The 17,652-nt window shown below is 46.5% G+C and overlaps 1 protein-coding gene across 16 annotated transcripts in view; it reads left to right on the forward strand.

The window, feature by feature from the left end:
* Positions 1-17,652, forward strand: part of AFDN (afadin, adherens junction formation factor) — a 98,070-nt gene that overhangs the window by 43,872 nt on the left and 36,546 nt on the right. For 10 of the 16 annotated variants that reach the window (XM_019799120.2, XM_034669459.1, XM_034669463.1 and 7 more), the window contains 10 exons: positions 71-132; positions 255-460; positions 2,387-2,407; positions 3,137-3,282; positions 3,571-3,665; positions 4,064-4,329; positions 5,546-5,689; positions 7,126-7,324; positions 11,113-11,216; positions 13,343-13,429. In XM_019799120.2, coding sequence (XP_019654679.2) covers positions 71-132; positions 255-460; positions 2,387-2,407; positions 3,137-3,282; positions 3,571-3,665; positions 4,064-4,329; positions 5,546-5,689; positions 7,126-7,324; positions 11,113-11,216; positions 13,343-13,429 — 1,330 coding nt within the window. The remainder of the gene's footprint in view (positions 1-70; positions 133-254; positions 461-2,386; positions 2,408-3,136; positions 3,283-3,570; positions 3,666-4,063; positions 4,330-5,545; positions 5,690-7,125; positions 7,325-11,112; positions 11,217-13,342; positions 13,430-17,652) is intronic. The other 6 variants (XM_034669461.1, XM_019799121.2, XM_019799124.2 and 3 more) reach the window with 1 other exon arrangement.

Raw genomic sequence — 17,652 nt, forward strand, 5'->3', positions numbered from 1 at the left:
AGGCATAGGTTGTTAGTGATGTTATGAGCCACATGACCTGATTTTAGAGATGGGCACTTTCTTCTTTCAGAACTCAGGACGCCCCTGGGCCTGAACTGATACTGCCTGCAAGCATTGAATTCAGGGAAAGTTGTGAGTAATTTCAGATTCCATTGTTAGTGAATTATTTCTTGTTCCATTTTCCTCCATCTGATTTTCATGGGTTTTTTTTTGTTGTTCTTTTTTTTCTTTTTCTTTTTGAAATCTTTTCACAGCTGAAGATTCATTTTTATCTGCCATTATAAATTATACTAATAGCTCTACCGTCCATTTTAAGTTGTCACCTACATATGTATTGTATCTGGCATGTCGGTATGTATTGTCCAGCCAGTCCAGAGCTGACGTCAGTCCTGCAGAGCGCACTCACAAGGTGATTGCACTGGTCAACAAGATGGTGAGCATGATGGAGGGGGTGATTCAGGTAAGCCTCAGCCCGCAGAGCCAGTTCAGTAAGTGTGCCTCTTGGTTTATACCAGCGAAGCTGCTGGCTTTCATGTTCCCGACCGGTCACACAAGTGACTTAACGCCAGAGTCTTTTCTGAATGCAAGTTCTGTAAATAGTGTGGACAATTGCATAGCTTTAAAAGTTGAAAAGAAATGTAAACGTGTTTCTGTTTCTTCCTACAAATGTTAGAATAAGGGAGGGTAATCTGTATGTGGGAACATAAAGATCACGGTAAAGACCCTTACAATGCAGTAGTTCTGAGAACGTATTGAGACTTGTGGATTTTTTTAGAATTAAAAAAAATAATTTGGTGAGGTGAATTTCACATTAACGTAAAAGTAACCGTTTTAAAGTGGCTCATTCGGTAGCATTTCATACATTCACAGTGTTGTGCAGCAACTACTTGTGGTTCCAGAACGTTCTCACCACTCCAAAGTAAAGCCCTGTGCCCATGAAGCAGTTTGTCCTCAAACCCCTCCACCAGTCCCTGGCAACTGCCTTCTTAGAATCTTCTCATGGTTGTAAAGGGTTTGCTCTTTCCTAGTGAGTGTATGACGTTGGTAGTAATTATGTGGGTTTTTTGATAGCACTCATCTAGGTGCGATGGACAGCACGACATTTCTCGATGATGAAATGTTCAAAATCTTTCATAAAACTGTGTTGAAAGCTTAAGGAAGTAAGGGTATTTTCTTTGTAGTATGGTTTCTTTCAAGTATTCATCTGTAGTTAAAAATGGCATAGCACTTTTCCAAACTCACGGATAATTTGAAGATTTAATCTTAAGTCCTTAAAAGTAAATGTAAAGATTTTTTTTTCAGTTTTTCTCAACCACTTATCAGTGGTGTTATTCGGCCACAAAACATAAAACTCTAGTTATGTGTTGTGAAGCAACATGATCAGATGGTTTGGTGGTTCTCCTCTGAGGATAGTTGAAGCAGACTAATGTGTTGATTCCTTCAGAATTGTTCTAAAAGGCCAAATTTTTCAAGAACTGTTTCTTTTATGTTTGAGGGGTTAGCCTATGACTCTAATGGGCTTACGATTCTTTGACCCAAGTGAGGAAACAGCTAAAAAGGGTTGTCGTTTTATTTGGATCCCATTCTGTATTCCTCTCTTACTAATGTATAAAGAAACATAGATTTCCTTTCAGCTCAGAGCCATTGTCTGTCTTCCCTCATGTTTGCATTTCTAAAGCCTGTTTCAAATTGTGAAACTCCTGTCATCAGACTACTGTCGATAGACTTTTTCTGATTGAATTTGAACTACTCAGTGAGATCATCGTTATCAAAACAGGTCTTTAAAATTACAGATTTAGGGTTAGTATGTGATTGGAAGAATCCTAAAGTTTTAGTAAAGAACTATAGAAATGAATAAGTGCTTTAATTTGTAAAAACCTGCTTTCAAAACCAATTTACTCTGTTTTAGTATAGTTATGTTTTTTATATATTTTAAAATTTTTAAATTTTATTTTTTATTGTTTCTATTGGTCTTTTCTGTCTCTTTCATCCTATTAAACCAGGGGATGGACACTCATCTTACATACCCCTAAGTAGTCAGACAACACGATATCATTAAAAGACGTCAAGAAGTCCTTCATTTATAAATCTTTTAAAGAGATGAGTGTGTTCCTGTGTTAATTGTCACATTTCTGTATATAAATTCTGGGAGTTCCCTCCCTTACTGCACCAGTGTTAAGAACATAGAACTAATCCTTTATGTCCTGTACTTCCAAAGCTGCTTCAGAACCAGGAGTGAATGTGTAATTTGGGAATAACATAACTAAATGTCGTACCTACATGTCGTACCTTCGTGTTAGTGTTTTGATTTTTTTAAACTATCATGATTGTTTACAAGTTTCTTTCTCTCGTTCTGCTTGATTTCCCTTCGTCTGTTTTTCTCCAGGAAGTAGACCAGGTTGATCAGGTAGGACGTGCTGCTGGGAACTGGTCCTGGCTCTGTCGGCTTAGCTGAGTTTCTCGTGCTGCTTCCATGTCAAACACAATACTCCAGCAACCGGACTGGACGGTTCATAACACTCATTCAGCAACTGAAACATGCAGTACTAAATCCTTTTTTGACTGTGCAACCTTTATCAGCATTTCATAATTTCTGCTTAATGCACTTGAGTGTGGATATGAAATGACAGAAGTTCTGTTTCTCCTCTTTCCTGTTTATCCTTGGTTCCTATTCTTTGGATCTCATCTGAAGCTGCCTGGCCTGCACATGTGGTCGGGAGATGACGCGATAGATCAGTACTCGATACCCGGTTGCTCGGCGTCCGAGCCGGTGACTGCGCGTATCAGGGTGGCTGTGGGTAACCATGGATGGACGCGCGTGTACTGCGCAGATTACCAGATAACGCACCATCTCCAATTGGGTGTTGTAGGGCTTGATCTCTGTTTCCGGCCGTGCTTCCACACATGGTAGCTAACTGGATCCATGTGTGTGCCCATGAACCCTAAGAAGACGTTGCAGTTCCATTGCTGTGAACGTATCCAAATTCCTTTGCAAGTATCTGGTATCTGTGGTAAATACTTTGGTGACAGTGGGAAGTACTGGTCTATCTCCAGCAGCTTTTCAGGAGCATTCCTTTTTATTTTCATTCTTTTTGTTTGTGTTGGGGTTGCTTATGGAGTCGTGTTCTGCCCACAGACACAGAAGAATATCGCAGGGGCGCTTGCCTTCTGGATGGCCAATGCGTCTGAGCTCCTCAACTTTGTCAAACAGGACCGAGATCTTAGTCGGATCACACTGGATGCCCAGGACGTTTTAGCACACTTGGTTCAGATGGCATTTAAGTAAGGAGCACGTTTTTGGAGATTACCCTATTCTGTAGAGTTTTTTTTAAAGGTTTTTACTTACCCTAATTAAAGACGAATAGCGAGAAGGATGAATAACTATATGCCAAATGTGTTGATTTAAGAAATTGAATTTATTGTGCTGTGTTTCAAGAATCCTGAGAGTAAAACTGTTGTATTGGAAATGGAAAATATTTCTAAACAGTATAAACTGTCCACGTCTGATGTCATGTCTGACAATAGCAGTGCCTCCTGCTGGGGTTATTAAAATTGCCCACGTATTTTCAGATATCTGGTTCATTGTCTTCAATCAGAACTGAATAATTACATGCCAGCCTTTCTGGATGACCCTGAAGAGAACAGCCTACAAAGACCAAAAATAGGTTAGGATGCTCTTTTCCTTTTCCTCCCTCCCTCTCCTTCTCTTTCTCTCTCTGTCTCTCGGCTTTCCTTCTTCCCTCCTTCCTGTTTAACTTCATTTTGATAATGCATAAGAAGTAAATGAGATAACCTATTGGATTTGGTATTCCTCAGTAAATCGTAACTGCTGTCTGTTTTAAGACCAGCTCTCGTTTTGGTGTGCGTGCTCTTTCGGGAAGTCTCGGGGTGCGCTGCCGTGCGCGTAGTTAGCACCCGCGTGTGGTTTCAGACCTCACTGCCGTCTCCTGTCTGAAGAGACTGGTGTCTCAAAAGTGACTGAGGAGGCATTCTTACCGTAACTCCCGTTTTCCGAGTTCACCGTTGGCTCAGGACTCTTGCTTTCGTCCGTGTCCCCGCACAGATGATGTTCTGCACACGCTCACGGGAGCCATGTCTTTGCTGCGGCGCTGCAGAGTCAATGCCGCCCTGACCATCCAGCTCTTCTCCCAGCTCTTCCACTTCGTCAACATGTGGCTCTTCAACAGGCTGGTGACCGACCCCGAGTCAGGACTGTGCTCTCACTACTGGGGGGCAATCATCCGCCAGCAGCTGGGACACGTGGAAGCCTGGGCAGAGAAGCAGGGCTTGGAGCTGGCCGCCGACTGTCACCTCAGCCGGATAGTGCAGGTGGGCCGTCCGGTTCTCACCTCCCCGCAGTTGGGGGCTTTGTTACCAGTGCGTGTCCTCTGGCAGGGATCAGAACTTGGATTCGGCAAAACAGGGGTGTTTGATGGGCTCAGGTACAGCCGCAGTGGTGCGTTGGTTTGCTCGGTGCTTCAGCGGCACACACGTCTCACAGTTCAGGAGGCCGGGTCAGGTGTGGGCAGGATGGTTCTCTGCCTTCGTGTCCGGCGGTGTTCTCCCTGTGGGCATGTGTATCTCCACACGTCCACTCTTCATACGCACACATGTGTGACCTGCTGTCCTCACTTCCATCAAGACCCTTTCTCCAAGGCAGGTCGTGTTCTGAGGTACACGAGCTTAAAACTTCCGTGTATGAATTGTAGGGGACACAGTTCAGCCCGTAGCGGGTGGTGAGCAGTAGAATAAGTGTCCTGAAAGGGTCCTTTGCGCTGATAGCAGTAGGTGTATTTGGGGAGCTCTTTAGCATATGGAGCCAGGTGCCCACAAAGCCGTGGCGGAGGCACAGAAGAGAAGGTGAAGGGTCTGAGCCTAGCACTCGGCAGTCCTCACATCCCAAAGGACGACAGACGGAGACGGAGAAGGGGGCAGAGGAGCACGTCACGGCCGTGTGCTGCAGCTCGGCCGGTTCTCAGGGCTTCCCGACGTAGCCCACGCGGCACACGGGGCTTTGCATTCGAGGGATGGGGATCTGCAGCCTCAGAACCGAGGATGGGTTTCTGTTCTTATATTACAGTGTACAGTTTTGCATTTTTTCTCAATTTCTTAATCTCTTTTAAAGTAATTTAGTATAAGAAGAGGCTACTGTCCTCCTCCTAGGATTGCATCAGCTGGCTATTAAAAAAAGTCATTACAGTGAAACTTACTCAGGTGCCAGTAATTGGTAGCCGGAATGATTGTGATGTAAATGCTTACAGTTTCTAAGAGAATTTTTAAAAATGATTTATGAACGTAAATAATTGAATCTCATTTCCATTTTTATATTTTAGTAAAATATAAATTATATATTTTAGTAAAATTAAAAAATCATCTAAAAACCTAATTAGACAATGCTTTTTTAGTTCAATTCAATGTTAATGGAAGTGTTTCCCTAAAAAACATTCTGCATTTCAAAGTCAGATTAGCAAGTTATTACAGTTTTAAATGTTATTTATGAAATACTTTTAAATCCTATCTCCTGTTAACTTATTCTTTTAAACAGGCAACCACTTTGCTTACAATGGATAAATACGCACCTGATGACATTCCAAATATAAACAGTACCTGCTTTAAGTTAAACTCACTGCAACTGCAAGCCTTGTTACAGAATTACCACTGTGCACCCGATGAGCCTTTTATCCCCACGGTGAGTGGCACCAGGCCAGCCACGCAGCGCAAGACACGTTTGCACGGGGGAGTTTGCGATTCAAAAAAATGGGGTGGGCGCGTTTATAATTACTTTTATTTCTTTAATAAGCTACTTAATCATCTTGTAAGATCATTTTTCTTATTGATATTTGAGTTGGGGTTCAGTGCAAGAAGTAGAAAATACACCAGCATTTTAAGAAAAAGGGATTTAATTCAGGGAATTAGGTTCTTGGAAAGTCACTAGAAGGACTGGAGGAGAGCAAGAGAATAAGTTGCCCTGGTTCCCAGGCTCACCACTGGGACCTGCGGCTCAGAGGCCCAAGAGCTCCTGCCATAGCCATAGGCATCCATGTACCGTGGTGCAGAGTGTCCCCTCACATCCCTTGCACGTCCTCATGTGCCGCCGACAGCAAGCGGCGTGGCAAAGGGGCCTCCCTGACCTGTGCAGATGAATTGAGTTTTGGCATCCGTGCTTCTCGAGAGGAGGAGTGGAGGGTGAATGGCCTGGTCCACGATGTGTGCTACAGTTCCTGTGCATAGGGTGAGAAAGGCTGCAAGGCTTGTCACCACGAATAAAATCCGCTCGAAGCAGGCGTCCCGATGAGGGAAAGCGCGTGAGGTGGATGGGTTGACCTCTGGTATGGACTTTATGCCAACAAAAGACATGTACAGAGTAGTGGGATCGGAAATCCGCAAACGCCCACTGACAGAACAGCATATAGACGGTGCTGTCACCGTGGCGTGAAGGAGCACGGCACGGCCCCGAGGCGTGAGTTTGCACAGCAGATGAAATGCACTGTGCTGTGTGCACAGAAGGCAGACGCCAAGTCAGACGCTTCCGTCTGTACGGGTTTCAAGAGCAGGCAGGCGGGATCTGTGGCGGGAGAGCCCCGGGAAGCTGACCCAGGGAGGGAAACAGTGGCGAGGGGCCGTGTCTCCATGAGGCTTCCGTTCTTGAGCTGGGGGAGGTTGAGGTGCTGCGTTCGGGTCATCAAGCTGTACGGTGAAGGGCTGTGAGCTGTCCTCTCTGTTAGCTGGGAACAGGTATTTCTGTCCTGATTGTTTACATTTACCATTGCGTGAGCTTTTTCTGTCCTTCAGAATTCTACAAAAATAGGATTATTAGCACCTGGATGTTCAAAAATGGCAAGGGAAAAAATGACTACTTTTGAAAAGGGAAAACCATTTTCTTGTGATTGACTCATTTCTTTTTAAGGCTGCAGGTTACTTGAGATTAATTACGACTGTCTTGGTTCATGTGTTTGAAGTCGGTCCTTTGCTAGTGATCCATGGCTCTGCAGACTGGTGTTAACACTCTGAGAGATTCGTTCTCCCTCCTCAGCCCTGCCCGTGTGTGTGTGGCCGCACTCGCACGAGGAAATCTGGGTACCAGTCCGGCAGCATGTCCTCACTGTGCGTCTGTGTTCTGACCAGGACCTGATAGAAAATGTGGTGGCTGTGGCTGAAAACACGGCTGATGAGCTGGCGCGCAGTGACGGGAGGGAGGTGCAGCTCGAAGAGGACCCCGATCTGCAGCTGCCTTTTCTTTTGCCAGAAGATGGCTATTCTTGTGATGTTGTCAGGAACATTCCAAATGGTTTACAAGAATTTTTGGACCCTTTGTGCCAGAGAGGTGAGTCTCACTTACTATACCTGGAGTCTGAACTATGACCCGGGTTGGAGTGAGCATTGTACCGGGGGATTGTGTGTGTGTGTGTGTGTGTGTGTGTGTGTGTGTGACCACGGGTGTGGAGCACGCACCATGTGCTTCTGGAGAAAGCCGTGTTCCAGGACGTGGAAGTAAGCGTTTCACGGCGATGGGGTCAGAAATGTCCTGCCACAGAGTTCCTGTGGGTGTGCCGTGACCCTCCCCGGGGCACTGGCTGCGCTTGCTGGCTGTCGTAGCCGTGCTTCTGCTGGCCTGTAGGAAGGAGAACTTCATGTTGCTCCTCCCATCGCCTTTTGTGCTTGGGAGCTTGGCTCAGCCTCTAGAACGGAACAGTCCGTGGGTGTTGCTACCAGCAGAGTTGTCAGGAGCAGCACGAGTGCTGCAGTCAGACTGTCGGAGCTCGTAGCCCAGCTCTGGCAGCTGTGACTTCCCATCTTTAAGGTGGGCACGTGGGTAGCAGGCGCTCAGAGGATCACGCTGAGGACCGGGTCAGCTGCCTGTGGAGTGCTTAGACCTGGGGCACAGAGCACATCTCCCACGTAGCGCTGGCGCTGTCGCCAGTGCGTGCGGCATCCGCTGTGGGCTCGGCACCTGCCGTGGGCTCGTGAGCCATACTATGGCTGGTCTTGTCTAAGGGCAGTGAGCTCCCTTGTTTGATCCTATACCTGTTTACATATTCTTGTTGGAATGTGGTGATAAAAATACCACACTTAGAGGGCGCCTGGGTGGCTCAGTCAGTTAAAGCAGCTGACTCTTGGTTTCAGCTCAGGTCATGATCTCAGGGTCCTAGGATTGAGCCCTGAGTCAGGCTCCCTGCTTAGCAAGGAGTCCGCATGAGATTCTCTCTCCCTCTCCTTCTGCTCCTTCCCCCCAAAATACCACGCTTACACCTGAAGCACGAACTTTTAAATTAGACCACAGTTCAGTCCCAGTCTGCTACATTTTGTAGCACGGAGCTCAGATGAATAGAAAAATAGATTCAAAATTCAAGAGTTAGTTTAAACAAAAATAATAATATCAAAATTAAGGTTTTATGTTCATCTGTATAAATTTGGTGAGTGTGATTTTTAATTTCAATGATTATTTCACATGCTACAATAAATAGATTTTTATGTCTTTAAACGTTTTGATAGTTTAAAATCTCCATTTTACAAAGGCTGCTTCTCGTAACGAAAGGGTAGTGTGTTAGTTCCTCCACTAGCAGGTGTGGCTGTAGCCAACTTAGGAAGACTGACTCTTGTCTTCTCTCAGTACCATCCTCAGAGCACCAGAGCTGAGGCGCGTGCGTCTTCGAGGAGCCTTGTGTAAAGGAGAAAGGGGCCGGGACAGGAACCCGGGCTCCTGTCTGGGGCGAGCAGGGAGGACGGAGGCCCAGGCTGCAGTGACATCTGGGACAGCTTCAGCCAGGCATGGGCGTCCCAGCAGAGTGGGCCTGAACTGGTCCCTGGCACCGGTGTGTGGCCTCAGTGCCGAGCCCAGGGGCATCCGTTGCTGTGTTGCAGTGCGGTCACCCCTCGTCACACCTGTGGGGCCACGCCCATCTGCTGGTTGTCCCCACCACCTCAGGCACCCACGTGTGGGTTACAGCAGCAGCTCCTGGCCCCCCACCCCCCGCAGCCATCAGGTGCTTCGCTGCGCATCGCTGCTGGCCCTCCTGCCCCAGCTCTGCCCCTTCACCCCCAGGATCAGAGCACACTGGCGGCTGAGCAGGACGCCTCCGCACGGGCTCCGCTCCCAGCCCCGTCCTTAGTACTGACTGCGATTGCGCAGCCACGCGGGTGCCTTATCCCCTTACCCCCCGTTCCCGCTGCTTCACTTGCACGCTTGTATTTATTTTCTTAAGTCCCAGTCAGGTAGCCCTTTGTCTAGAAAACCTCAGCCTCCTCTTGACACTTAAGCCATTTTCCCCACAAGTGAGTCTGTGTTCTTTTGGGATATTTTTGTGACTTGAAGTGTGTCTGTCCATCTCTGGGGTTGAGCTGGAGTCCTGGGGGGCGGGCTCCCCGTACTCTCCCACGTACCTGGCGTGGGGCTGCTGGGTGTCAAGTGCTCAGCAGCTGCTGCTCTTCACTAAGTCCTTGTGAACGAGCACACGGGAAGACTCATTCACTAGCATTTTTGAGATGCGTATGTGTAATTTGTGGTGTGTGCACAGCTGCCGGTTTGTAATGCGTGCCGTAGAGGAAATACTGCCAAGGTGGGAAGAGTGAGCTGCTGTCTCGGTGCCAAAGTTTACTCTGACTTCCCCTGAGGCTCCCCTGAGTGATTGATTTCAGAACCTGTGATATTTCATCATGGTCTTGGCATCCCCGTGTTACTCCGTACGTGTCAGATGACAACACGGCCTGCTACAGACGTGCCTTTACAAGACTTACAAAGAACTGGGTGTTTTCCTTTATGACATCACTGTTTTTAATTCTTCATGCTCAATTCTTTGTAAGCCAAATAAAGAACTACTATGTGCCCTCAATTTATATTCCTTTTGTTTTGTCCTATTACGCAGTTGTGTGAGAGAAACCTATGAAACCAGCACGGACTCATACCTGATCCGAGCTGCGTTCCTTCAGCCAGGAGAGCAGAACATGTCTGCTTGTTGTGTGATCCAGCCTTGCCATTTGAAAAAAATAAGAAAATAAGAAAAATCGTTCATTTCAAAATCATGATAATCACAGTCCCCTCAAGTGGGGGAAGGAGAAGTTGTAGGTCATATTTTAATGAAAATGGATTGAAGCAGTGATTTTTTAAAAAAAAAAGACTCTAAGTTTATATACTTCTAACTGCATTCTGTGGACATCTCCTTTTCCCTTTACTGCAAAAAACCTCATAAGTGCCCAAAAATAACGGGCGGGCCCTCTTCACCGCTGGAATTCGAGAGTGCGAGAGTGCCAGTGCCAGCTGGCGCCAGCTAGGGCCCTGCACAGCCCCAGGTCTGCGGGACTAGCTGAGGCTGTGCGTGCTGGTGAGAGCCGTCACTGTGATGTCGGGCATGCGCTGTGCTCCTCATAATTGTTTAGCTGCTAATAGTAGTAAGACCAGACCGCTTTGGAGAAAATTTAAGAATTGTGCAAGGCCTATGTGATAATACGACTCTGTCAGGAAATTCCCGAGAAACACAGAATAAGATCTGACTAAATGAAAAAATGACGTATTTTGAATTGAAAGGCTTAGTTTTGTAAAGATGTCATTTTTTCATTATGGGAATATCAAAGGTACTCTTTAAAACATTATAAAATGATTCTAAAATTTGTTTGTAAGAAATTTAAGTGACTAGTAAGGAAGTTTGGACAGAGTCACAGGAAGGGGTCCCTCCTACAGGTCGGATCTTGTTCTGTGTGAAAACTGTAGAGCCCAGGGTGTGACATCGTGGGCAGACATGTGCACTAGTGTCGTTTCTGGTCTCTGTTGTGAAAGGTATTCTGGGTATTGTTGAGGAGTCTTGGTCAGCAAGGAAGGAGTAACAGTGCCCTTCAGGGATTTCTCATAGAAGTAAAGGAGAAAAGTTCTCTGAAACAAGAGAGAAGGGGAGACCAATTTCACTTTTCAGCATGGTGTTGAGTTCCACTGGACCAAAACAACTAACAAATTTAAATGTCCGATAGTTCTTTTGTCAGAGGGAACAAATGTATGTAGAGTAGGAAAAATAAATGTCATTTTTAGATATGAAGCAGTTGGTATGTGATGTCCCTCCTTAAAGATGATGTGGCTGATGTGCTGTGCTCTTCAGTTTTATAATTTGCTTGTTTTCTTCTCAGGATTTTGCAGGCTCGTCCCTCACGCACGCTCACCAGGTACTTGGACGATATATTTTGAAGGTGCAGATTATGAGAGCCACCTTCTGCGCGAGAGCACGGAGCTGGCAAGTATTGGGAGGGCCCTAGGTGGAGTACAGACTGGCCTGTATTCCTTATGGTTTGAAAATGTCATGCAGACTCGTTCCTTGATTATAGTGGGCCTTATTATGATAGGACTATTTTAAAATCACCTTTAAATACCCATTTTATTTTAAAAAATCTGAAACCATGATTTACATATATTTTTTTTCTAGGCCATGTCTGTTTACTTTTGTCCATAAACAAATGGTATTTTTAAAAATAAAGAATATTTCCACCCACAGCTATACCAGTCTTAATGTTAATACATATTTTTTAAAAAATATTAATACAATAGCCTTACAAATTTTATTAGAAAATGCTTTTCATTAGTAGAAATATTTTCTCCTTATGGTTGGTTCTACCTTGTTTTAAACATGTATCAAATCACTTGCTGATATTTTGTATCTTTTGAAAGAGTAGTCAATCCTAGTATTTGCTAGCTTTATACATTTTATGGAAAATTCTGCTTTCCCTCCTACAGAGTTTAAAACAACAAAGAATGTTTCCTCGTGCCCTAGAACATGACAGCGGATACAGGTGTCCTATACTACATAGACTGCCCTGTCTCTGATTGATAGAAACAAATGAAATTTTTCCTTTTCGAACTTTGTTGTTGAGTTTCATTTAAATCTTTCACTTTAATTATCTTTCTGTAATTGCCATTTTCATCTTTTTAAGCCACTTACGGGTTAGAAGGTGCAAACAGATGTGACCGTATTTTTGTCCAGGTTCCTGTGGGTCGGGGTCAGTGTGTTACATGTGATTGCATGTGCCCATTTATTCACCTGTCCACCGAGTCCCAGGAGGCATGGAATCGTCCAGTGTGCCTGGGCCAAGATTCTGGTGTGTGTGTGAGAAAAGCCAAAAATGTTGTGAAGCTCAGAGACTTCCTTGTGCCACCTTAAAACCTGGTGCCTGCCACGTATCTGATTTCTAAGAAAACAGATTGTGTAAGGTGGCAATACTTAACATCAAGTAAAGCATGTCATGTGTGTTTTGTATGTCAAATTCCAGGTAATTATCTGTCATGACTGATAGCGTGCTTCAGACTGGAGCATGTGTCCCCCGTGTCCAGCTGCTGGTTTAGTGATAGTAGCCCTGTCACATCAGAGCGCTGACCGTGTGTACCACTGACACAGTGACTGTGCCCCCACACGTGCTTCGGCCTCACGAGCTGTTGGTCACATCCCACGTGACCGCAGCTTCCAGCCCCCAGACTTGACAGGACAGCAAGCTCCTCCGTAGGTGGGGTCACGGGCCTTCATCTTGCCAGTGTGCTCAGAGACCCCTCGGGGGCTTTCACGTCTTCCTCTAAAAGAAAAGTGTGTCATCTTAATCCTAATCTTACTTTCCTTAAAGAGTTGTCTCACTGACCTTGGTTCTAAATTAACAACCCGCATGTATAATTACCACTTGTTGGCAGTATGCCTTCGTATTTACGTATTTGATTAAATTATCCCTTAGTGTGTATGCGCTGGTGATTTTCTTCTGTAATTTTGTTTGCTCTTTGGGTGAGGTGTACCGTGTGTAAAACATGTAACTTCAGTGGACAGTTCCTCATTTGCTTAGGGATGAGTTCAAGAACTGGCCTCCGTTCCTGAGCCATGACTTTATTACCCAAAGTACGTAGAGCAGTGCTGCCCGCATCTGGGGTGGTCTAACCTTAGATGACTCTTGCGTTCTCCCAAGAGACAGATGTTGGGTCATCTTTGTTACAGCGATCTCTTCTGACCTCCCCATAGATGGTGTAAAATAGGTTTACATTTCTTCTTTAAAAACACCTAGTAATTAATTTTGAAAGGTAATAAAGTAACATTTTAATTTTTATGATTGGGTTTTTTTGATCTGATAGTAACGGAAGTGTAGTTTTGTCTTATAAATTAAGTTCTTTAACATTTAAATAGCATTTTTGACTAGTTTCATCTTCACGGCTCTTGAGTCGGGAGTATTGATCCTTTACCGGGCTACTCCACGGGCAGCATCTGTAATACTTGCTCGTTGTCTGTGCCATTCACCACAGTGAGTAGGATCGGCCGAATAGCTCATGAGTTGTCAAACCTAGAAACACTTCATTTCAGACATAAAATTAACCTTTGTTTTTGTCCTTCAGGCTCAGCCTCTGAGGAAAGAACCTGAAATAATCACTGTGACTCTTAAAAAGCAAAATGGGATGGGCCTCAGCATTGTTGCAGCAAAGGTAGGACACAGTTGGGACGTGAGTTGTCACACTTCATTCCTGGACCTTCAGTCAGTCAGCAGTCGGCAGAACCAAGTGTGTGGGAGCCCTTCGCTGCCCGTGGACAAAGCGTGCGTGCACGTGTCTCTCTCGGGGGTGGGTAGTGGTGTTTCATGAATGAGTCCACAGTGTGCAGACTCAGGCAATGGAGGGATGGTGTCCTGCTCTGAATACAGTAGCTGTAGAGAGTGTGATCTTGACGTCAAGCCAGTGCTGCTCCTGGGAGGCAGGCAGAGTCAAAACTTGTTGAGCCACAGCAGGCACGGGAGAAAAGGGATTCCTTAGTCTGAAACAGGAGCAAGGTCTCGCACATGGTCAGAGTGGGGCATTGGACACCTTCTCAAGCGCTAGGGCACGGACGTGTCCCCGCTCGCTCAATGCCCAGGTGGACCCCTGCTTCCCCTGTCCAGGCGCTCTCTTCCAGCGGGTGTGCAGCGGGGCCTAGGAGGTCGCATCCTTCCCCTGGGCTGCGTGTGGGCCCACTAGGTACTGAGTGCTGCAGCCCTACTTGTGGGGCACCGGGAGCGAAGCGCATCCCAGCTAGCCTTAAGAGGGAGTGGTTGGGAACAAGCAGGGATGGCGCGAAGCCAGGCTGCGGGCTGTGTGTGCGTAATGTGAAACCTGTACTGCTAAGGGAGAGTGGAGTGAGGGAAGTGGTGCTCGGGTGATTCTGGAAACTCCTCATTGACGGTGAGGGGTTTGCACTGTATCTTGTAGATCCCACAGAGAAACGAAAGGGTCACGATGGAACTGACGTTTCAGGAAGCTGTGTCTGGGAAGGGCGTGGTGTGTAAGATGAATAGACTACAGCTGGGATTCCATTTGGGAATCCGCTGGCCAAGGCGAGCCTTTGTTGGATGTGGACAGGAGGACGTAGGGCACAGTGGTGTGGTTCTGAACCGCCAGGTTACGTGGGGTCACCCAAGATGGGCCAGAGCGTAGGTCTGGAACCTGTTAGCCCTTCTCATAGTCCAGAGTCCCTTACTCCTGATAAGGGTCATGCTTGTGGGGCTATATTTCCAGTCTATTCTAATTTAATGGACCCACAACTCAGAACTTTTTGGAGTTGTGAATGGGAAGGTATTAGACATGGACTATTTTCTTTGCTTACCAACTGAATCAAATGCTCATTTTTAGGGAAAAAAACAATCAAGATGAAAAATTATCTTGCCACACTCAGATACACAGGAAAACTTTAACCTGTGTTGTTTCCTGTTAGGCGTTTATATATATGGACCTCCCTTCTAGTGCTCGCCTTACTTGGGATCTGAAGTACTACTGCCTGTGGGGCGGCAGGGCCACCGTTTATTGGCAGCTCCATCTTTTCCGGCTCAGAAAGTTATGCTCTCTCTCAGTACAGAGCAGCCTGTTTTCTGAAGAAGCAAGTCTGATTTACATAAGCCTCTTTGATCCCTTCCCTGGCACCCGGTAACGTGTAAAGGCATTGTGTACACAGTGAGGCCCCATGTGGGTGCCCCCCCCACCCCTGCCCTCCCCTCTGGTCTCTGTTCTTGCCAGACAGCCGGGTGTCAGTGACTGGTTAGGACAAGGAGATGGGCTGAAGTCACAGTCATGCCTTGATTCACTTACCTGTGCCTGTGGGTGAGAGGGAGAAGGGAGGGCATTGCCCCAGGCCTCCATTCTCCCCTAGGAATGATTCCTGCTAAGGGTTAGATGGCAGGCAGTGGGGAGAGTCCTCTCACTGCCAGGAGGGGTCCCTCCACCTTTCTATAGACTGGATCAGGGGAAGGAGTGAGAAAGCAGTGAGTGAGCCTGGAGGGCAGGACCCCTGAGGTCTCTGCTGGAGTGCTTAGGCCAGAATCAGTGACGACAGCTGGTCCACCTGGCCTTCACCCACACTGTGGCTGCTGGCCACGCAGCCGTGCTTCTGTCCTGGTGGTGGTTCTCTGCACTTGCTCGCCTCTTCCACCCCCACCTCTGCTGACTGCCACTACCTCTGAGCTCCTGTCCATCCTGGTTTGCATTTGCTTTCATGCAAGGAAGCATGGGGAAAACGGTGTTCTCTCTGTAGTCAGTAGGAAGTACTTTTGTCATAAAAACAGAAATGACTCTGGAATCCTTGCTATTACAGAAGTATTTGTAACTTGTGGTAAGAAATCATGGTAGCATGGTGACTGATTTCTGTTAGCCTCACATAAGTTGGGAACACACAGGATTTAGCTTCAGGTTATATAGTAGTCTTAAGGAGTCTTTTGTTCCTTTCACTAATACTAGAATAATAAACTCAGTATGAAAGTAGTAGCTAATTGTTAGGGTACTGTTTATTCCAAGAGAGAATACCAAGTGCCTGTTATGTAAAAATAGAGTATAATTTTCACTTTTTAACCTTTAAGTCTCTAGGTTTCTGTTGGTGGTGTTTTCTATACTGACACTTAAAAAAAAAAAAAAAGATTTGTAGAAAAAACTGGAAAATACCAGTGTTAGCATTTCTAATTGGGATATAGGATTATAGAATTGGGGCTTCGTGGGGAATAGGAACAACACAGGACGTTAGAAAGAAATCAGAAGATCACCTTTTTATGGCCCAAAGCTGGAAATGGACAGCATGGGTCCTGTGTCGCATCTACACCAGACCGGCTGGTACCTAATTCCTGAAAGTAGCACGCTCTCCTTCCCGCCGCCTTCCCGCGTGGCTCCTGCTGCAGCGCCTGCCGGAGCACCTAGGATGGGGAGCACGTGCTCAGTGTCTTCACCCCGTCACACCTCTCTTCATAGCGGGCCCCACGGGAGGGAGGCCTTGAGGGCCTGCTCCTTCCTTTCCTAAACTGGGAAGGTGACATCCCCTTCAACATTTCAGTGATTTCCACACTGTTCTTGTTTCTGGTCTTTTTAAATACTTTCTACAGTGAAACTATAAATTTAGAACTAGAAGAAAAGTAATAATAAAAGTTCTTTGCAAAGAGATTCTAGATTTAATGCTAAGGTGGTTAATTCATCAGCTTATTAAACAGTAGATTTAATAAAACTAAGTATATACCTGGCTCTCGTGATTATTTCTCCCACAAGAATATCTTTATCAGTACATAAACCCTTGATTACTTGAGAGGTGAGGCAAAAATAAACAGGAATGAGTGAATGACACCAGAGGTCGTTATTATTCAGGGTTATTTATTGAATGTCTAAATGCCAGTGGAGAGTGGAGATCAGTGAAGGCCTTCTTGAGGAAATGCCTTTTCAGCTGGAACTTCAAGGATGTGCACGTACTAGCCGGGTAGAGGATGGTGGGCAGAGAATCTCAGAAGAGGGGCTGCGGGCAAAGGCACAGCTGTGTGGCTGGAGCACCGTAGCGGGAGCAAGCCTTCCGAGGTGCGTCTGGGAGAGAGGGGGCAGGACTGCGTCCCCTGCAGCAGAGTCCACGTGCTTTTCCTGCAAGGGCCTGGATGGCAAGTGTTCTCTGCCTTGTGGGCCTTGTGGCCTCTGCTGCAGCTGTAGGTTGGCGGCCAGTGCGGGAGTGTGGCTGTGTCCCCGAGGGACTTAGAGTCCCTGAGGTCTTGACGTGGTTGTGCATTTTAGTATCGCTTAGAGAAGTAGCTGTTGAAGGGGGTCAGATAAAGGCACAATAGGATCAGAGTGAGGTTTCAAAAGTTTATTGTTGGTCCTTCAGAGAGCACGGGTTTGAGGGGCTCAGAAGTGTAATCAGAACAGCAGTGGTAAGTAAGCTATCACCAGTTTCCTGGTGGAAGGTGACAGAGGCTCAGCCCTGGGAAGCGGCCACAGAGGCAGGTGGTTGGCCGGCCACAGGGGGTAGAGCACAGTCATTGAGGTTGGGCCAGTTGTCTTGTTGCTGGTGCGCTGTGGATGCTAATGCCTGTTTGTTGAGTAACAGCTTTCCTTGTGGCGGATGAATCGGCTGTAGTGGGTGAAAGAGAGGAAGAGCAGGGGTGCTCCGTGCCTCTGCCCTCAGCCTCGGAGCCCGAAAGCAGGCACGTACTGAAAGCAGGGCTGGGCCGGGGGAGAGGTTTCGGCAGTGGGAGAGTCGAGTGTTCAATTTTGCACAAGCGACCTTTGAGATCTGGGACGGCGGTCTGGCTAGATGAGTGAAGATATTGTGTCGCAGACAGTTGGATATATGGGTATGGAACTCAAAAACTTGAGAGCCAGACAGCACGCAGAGAGATGCTCTGGAGAAAGTAACTCAGAGAATACGGTCTGTTAAGTGGACG

This window comes from Ailuropoda melanoleuca, chromosome 10 (assembly GCF_002007445.2).
Source record: "Ailuropoda melanoleuca isolate Jingjing chromosome 10, ASM200744v2, whole genome shotgun sequence".
In the NCBI taxonomy this organism is placed as follows: Eukaryota; Metazoa; Chordata; class Mammalia; order Carnivora; family Ursidae; genus Ailuropoda; species Ailuropoda melanoleuca.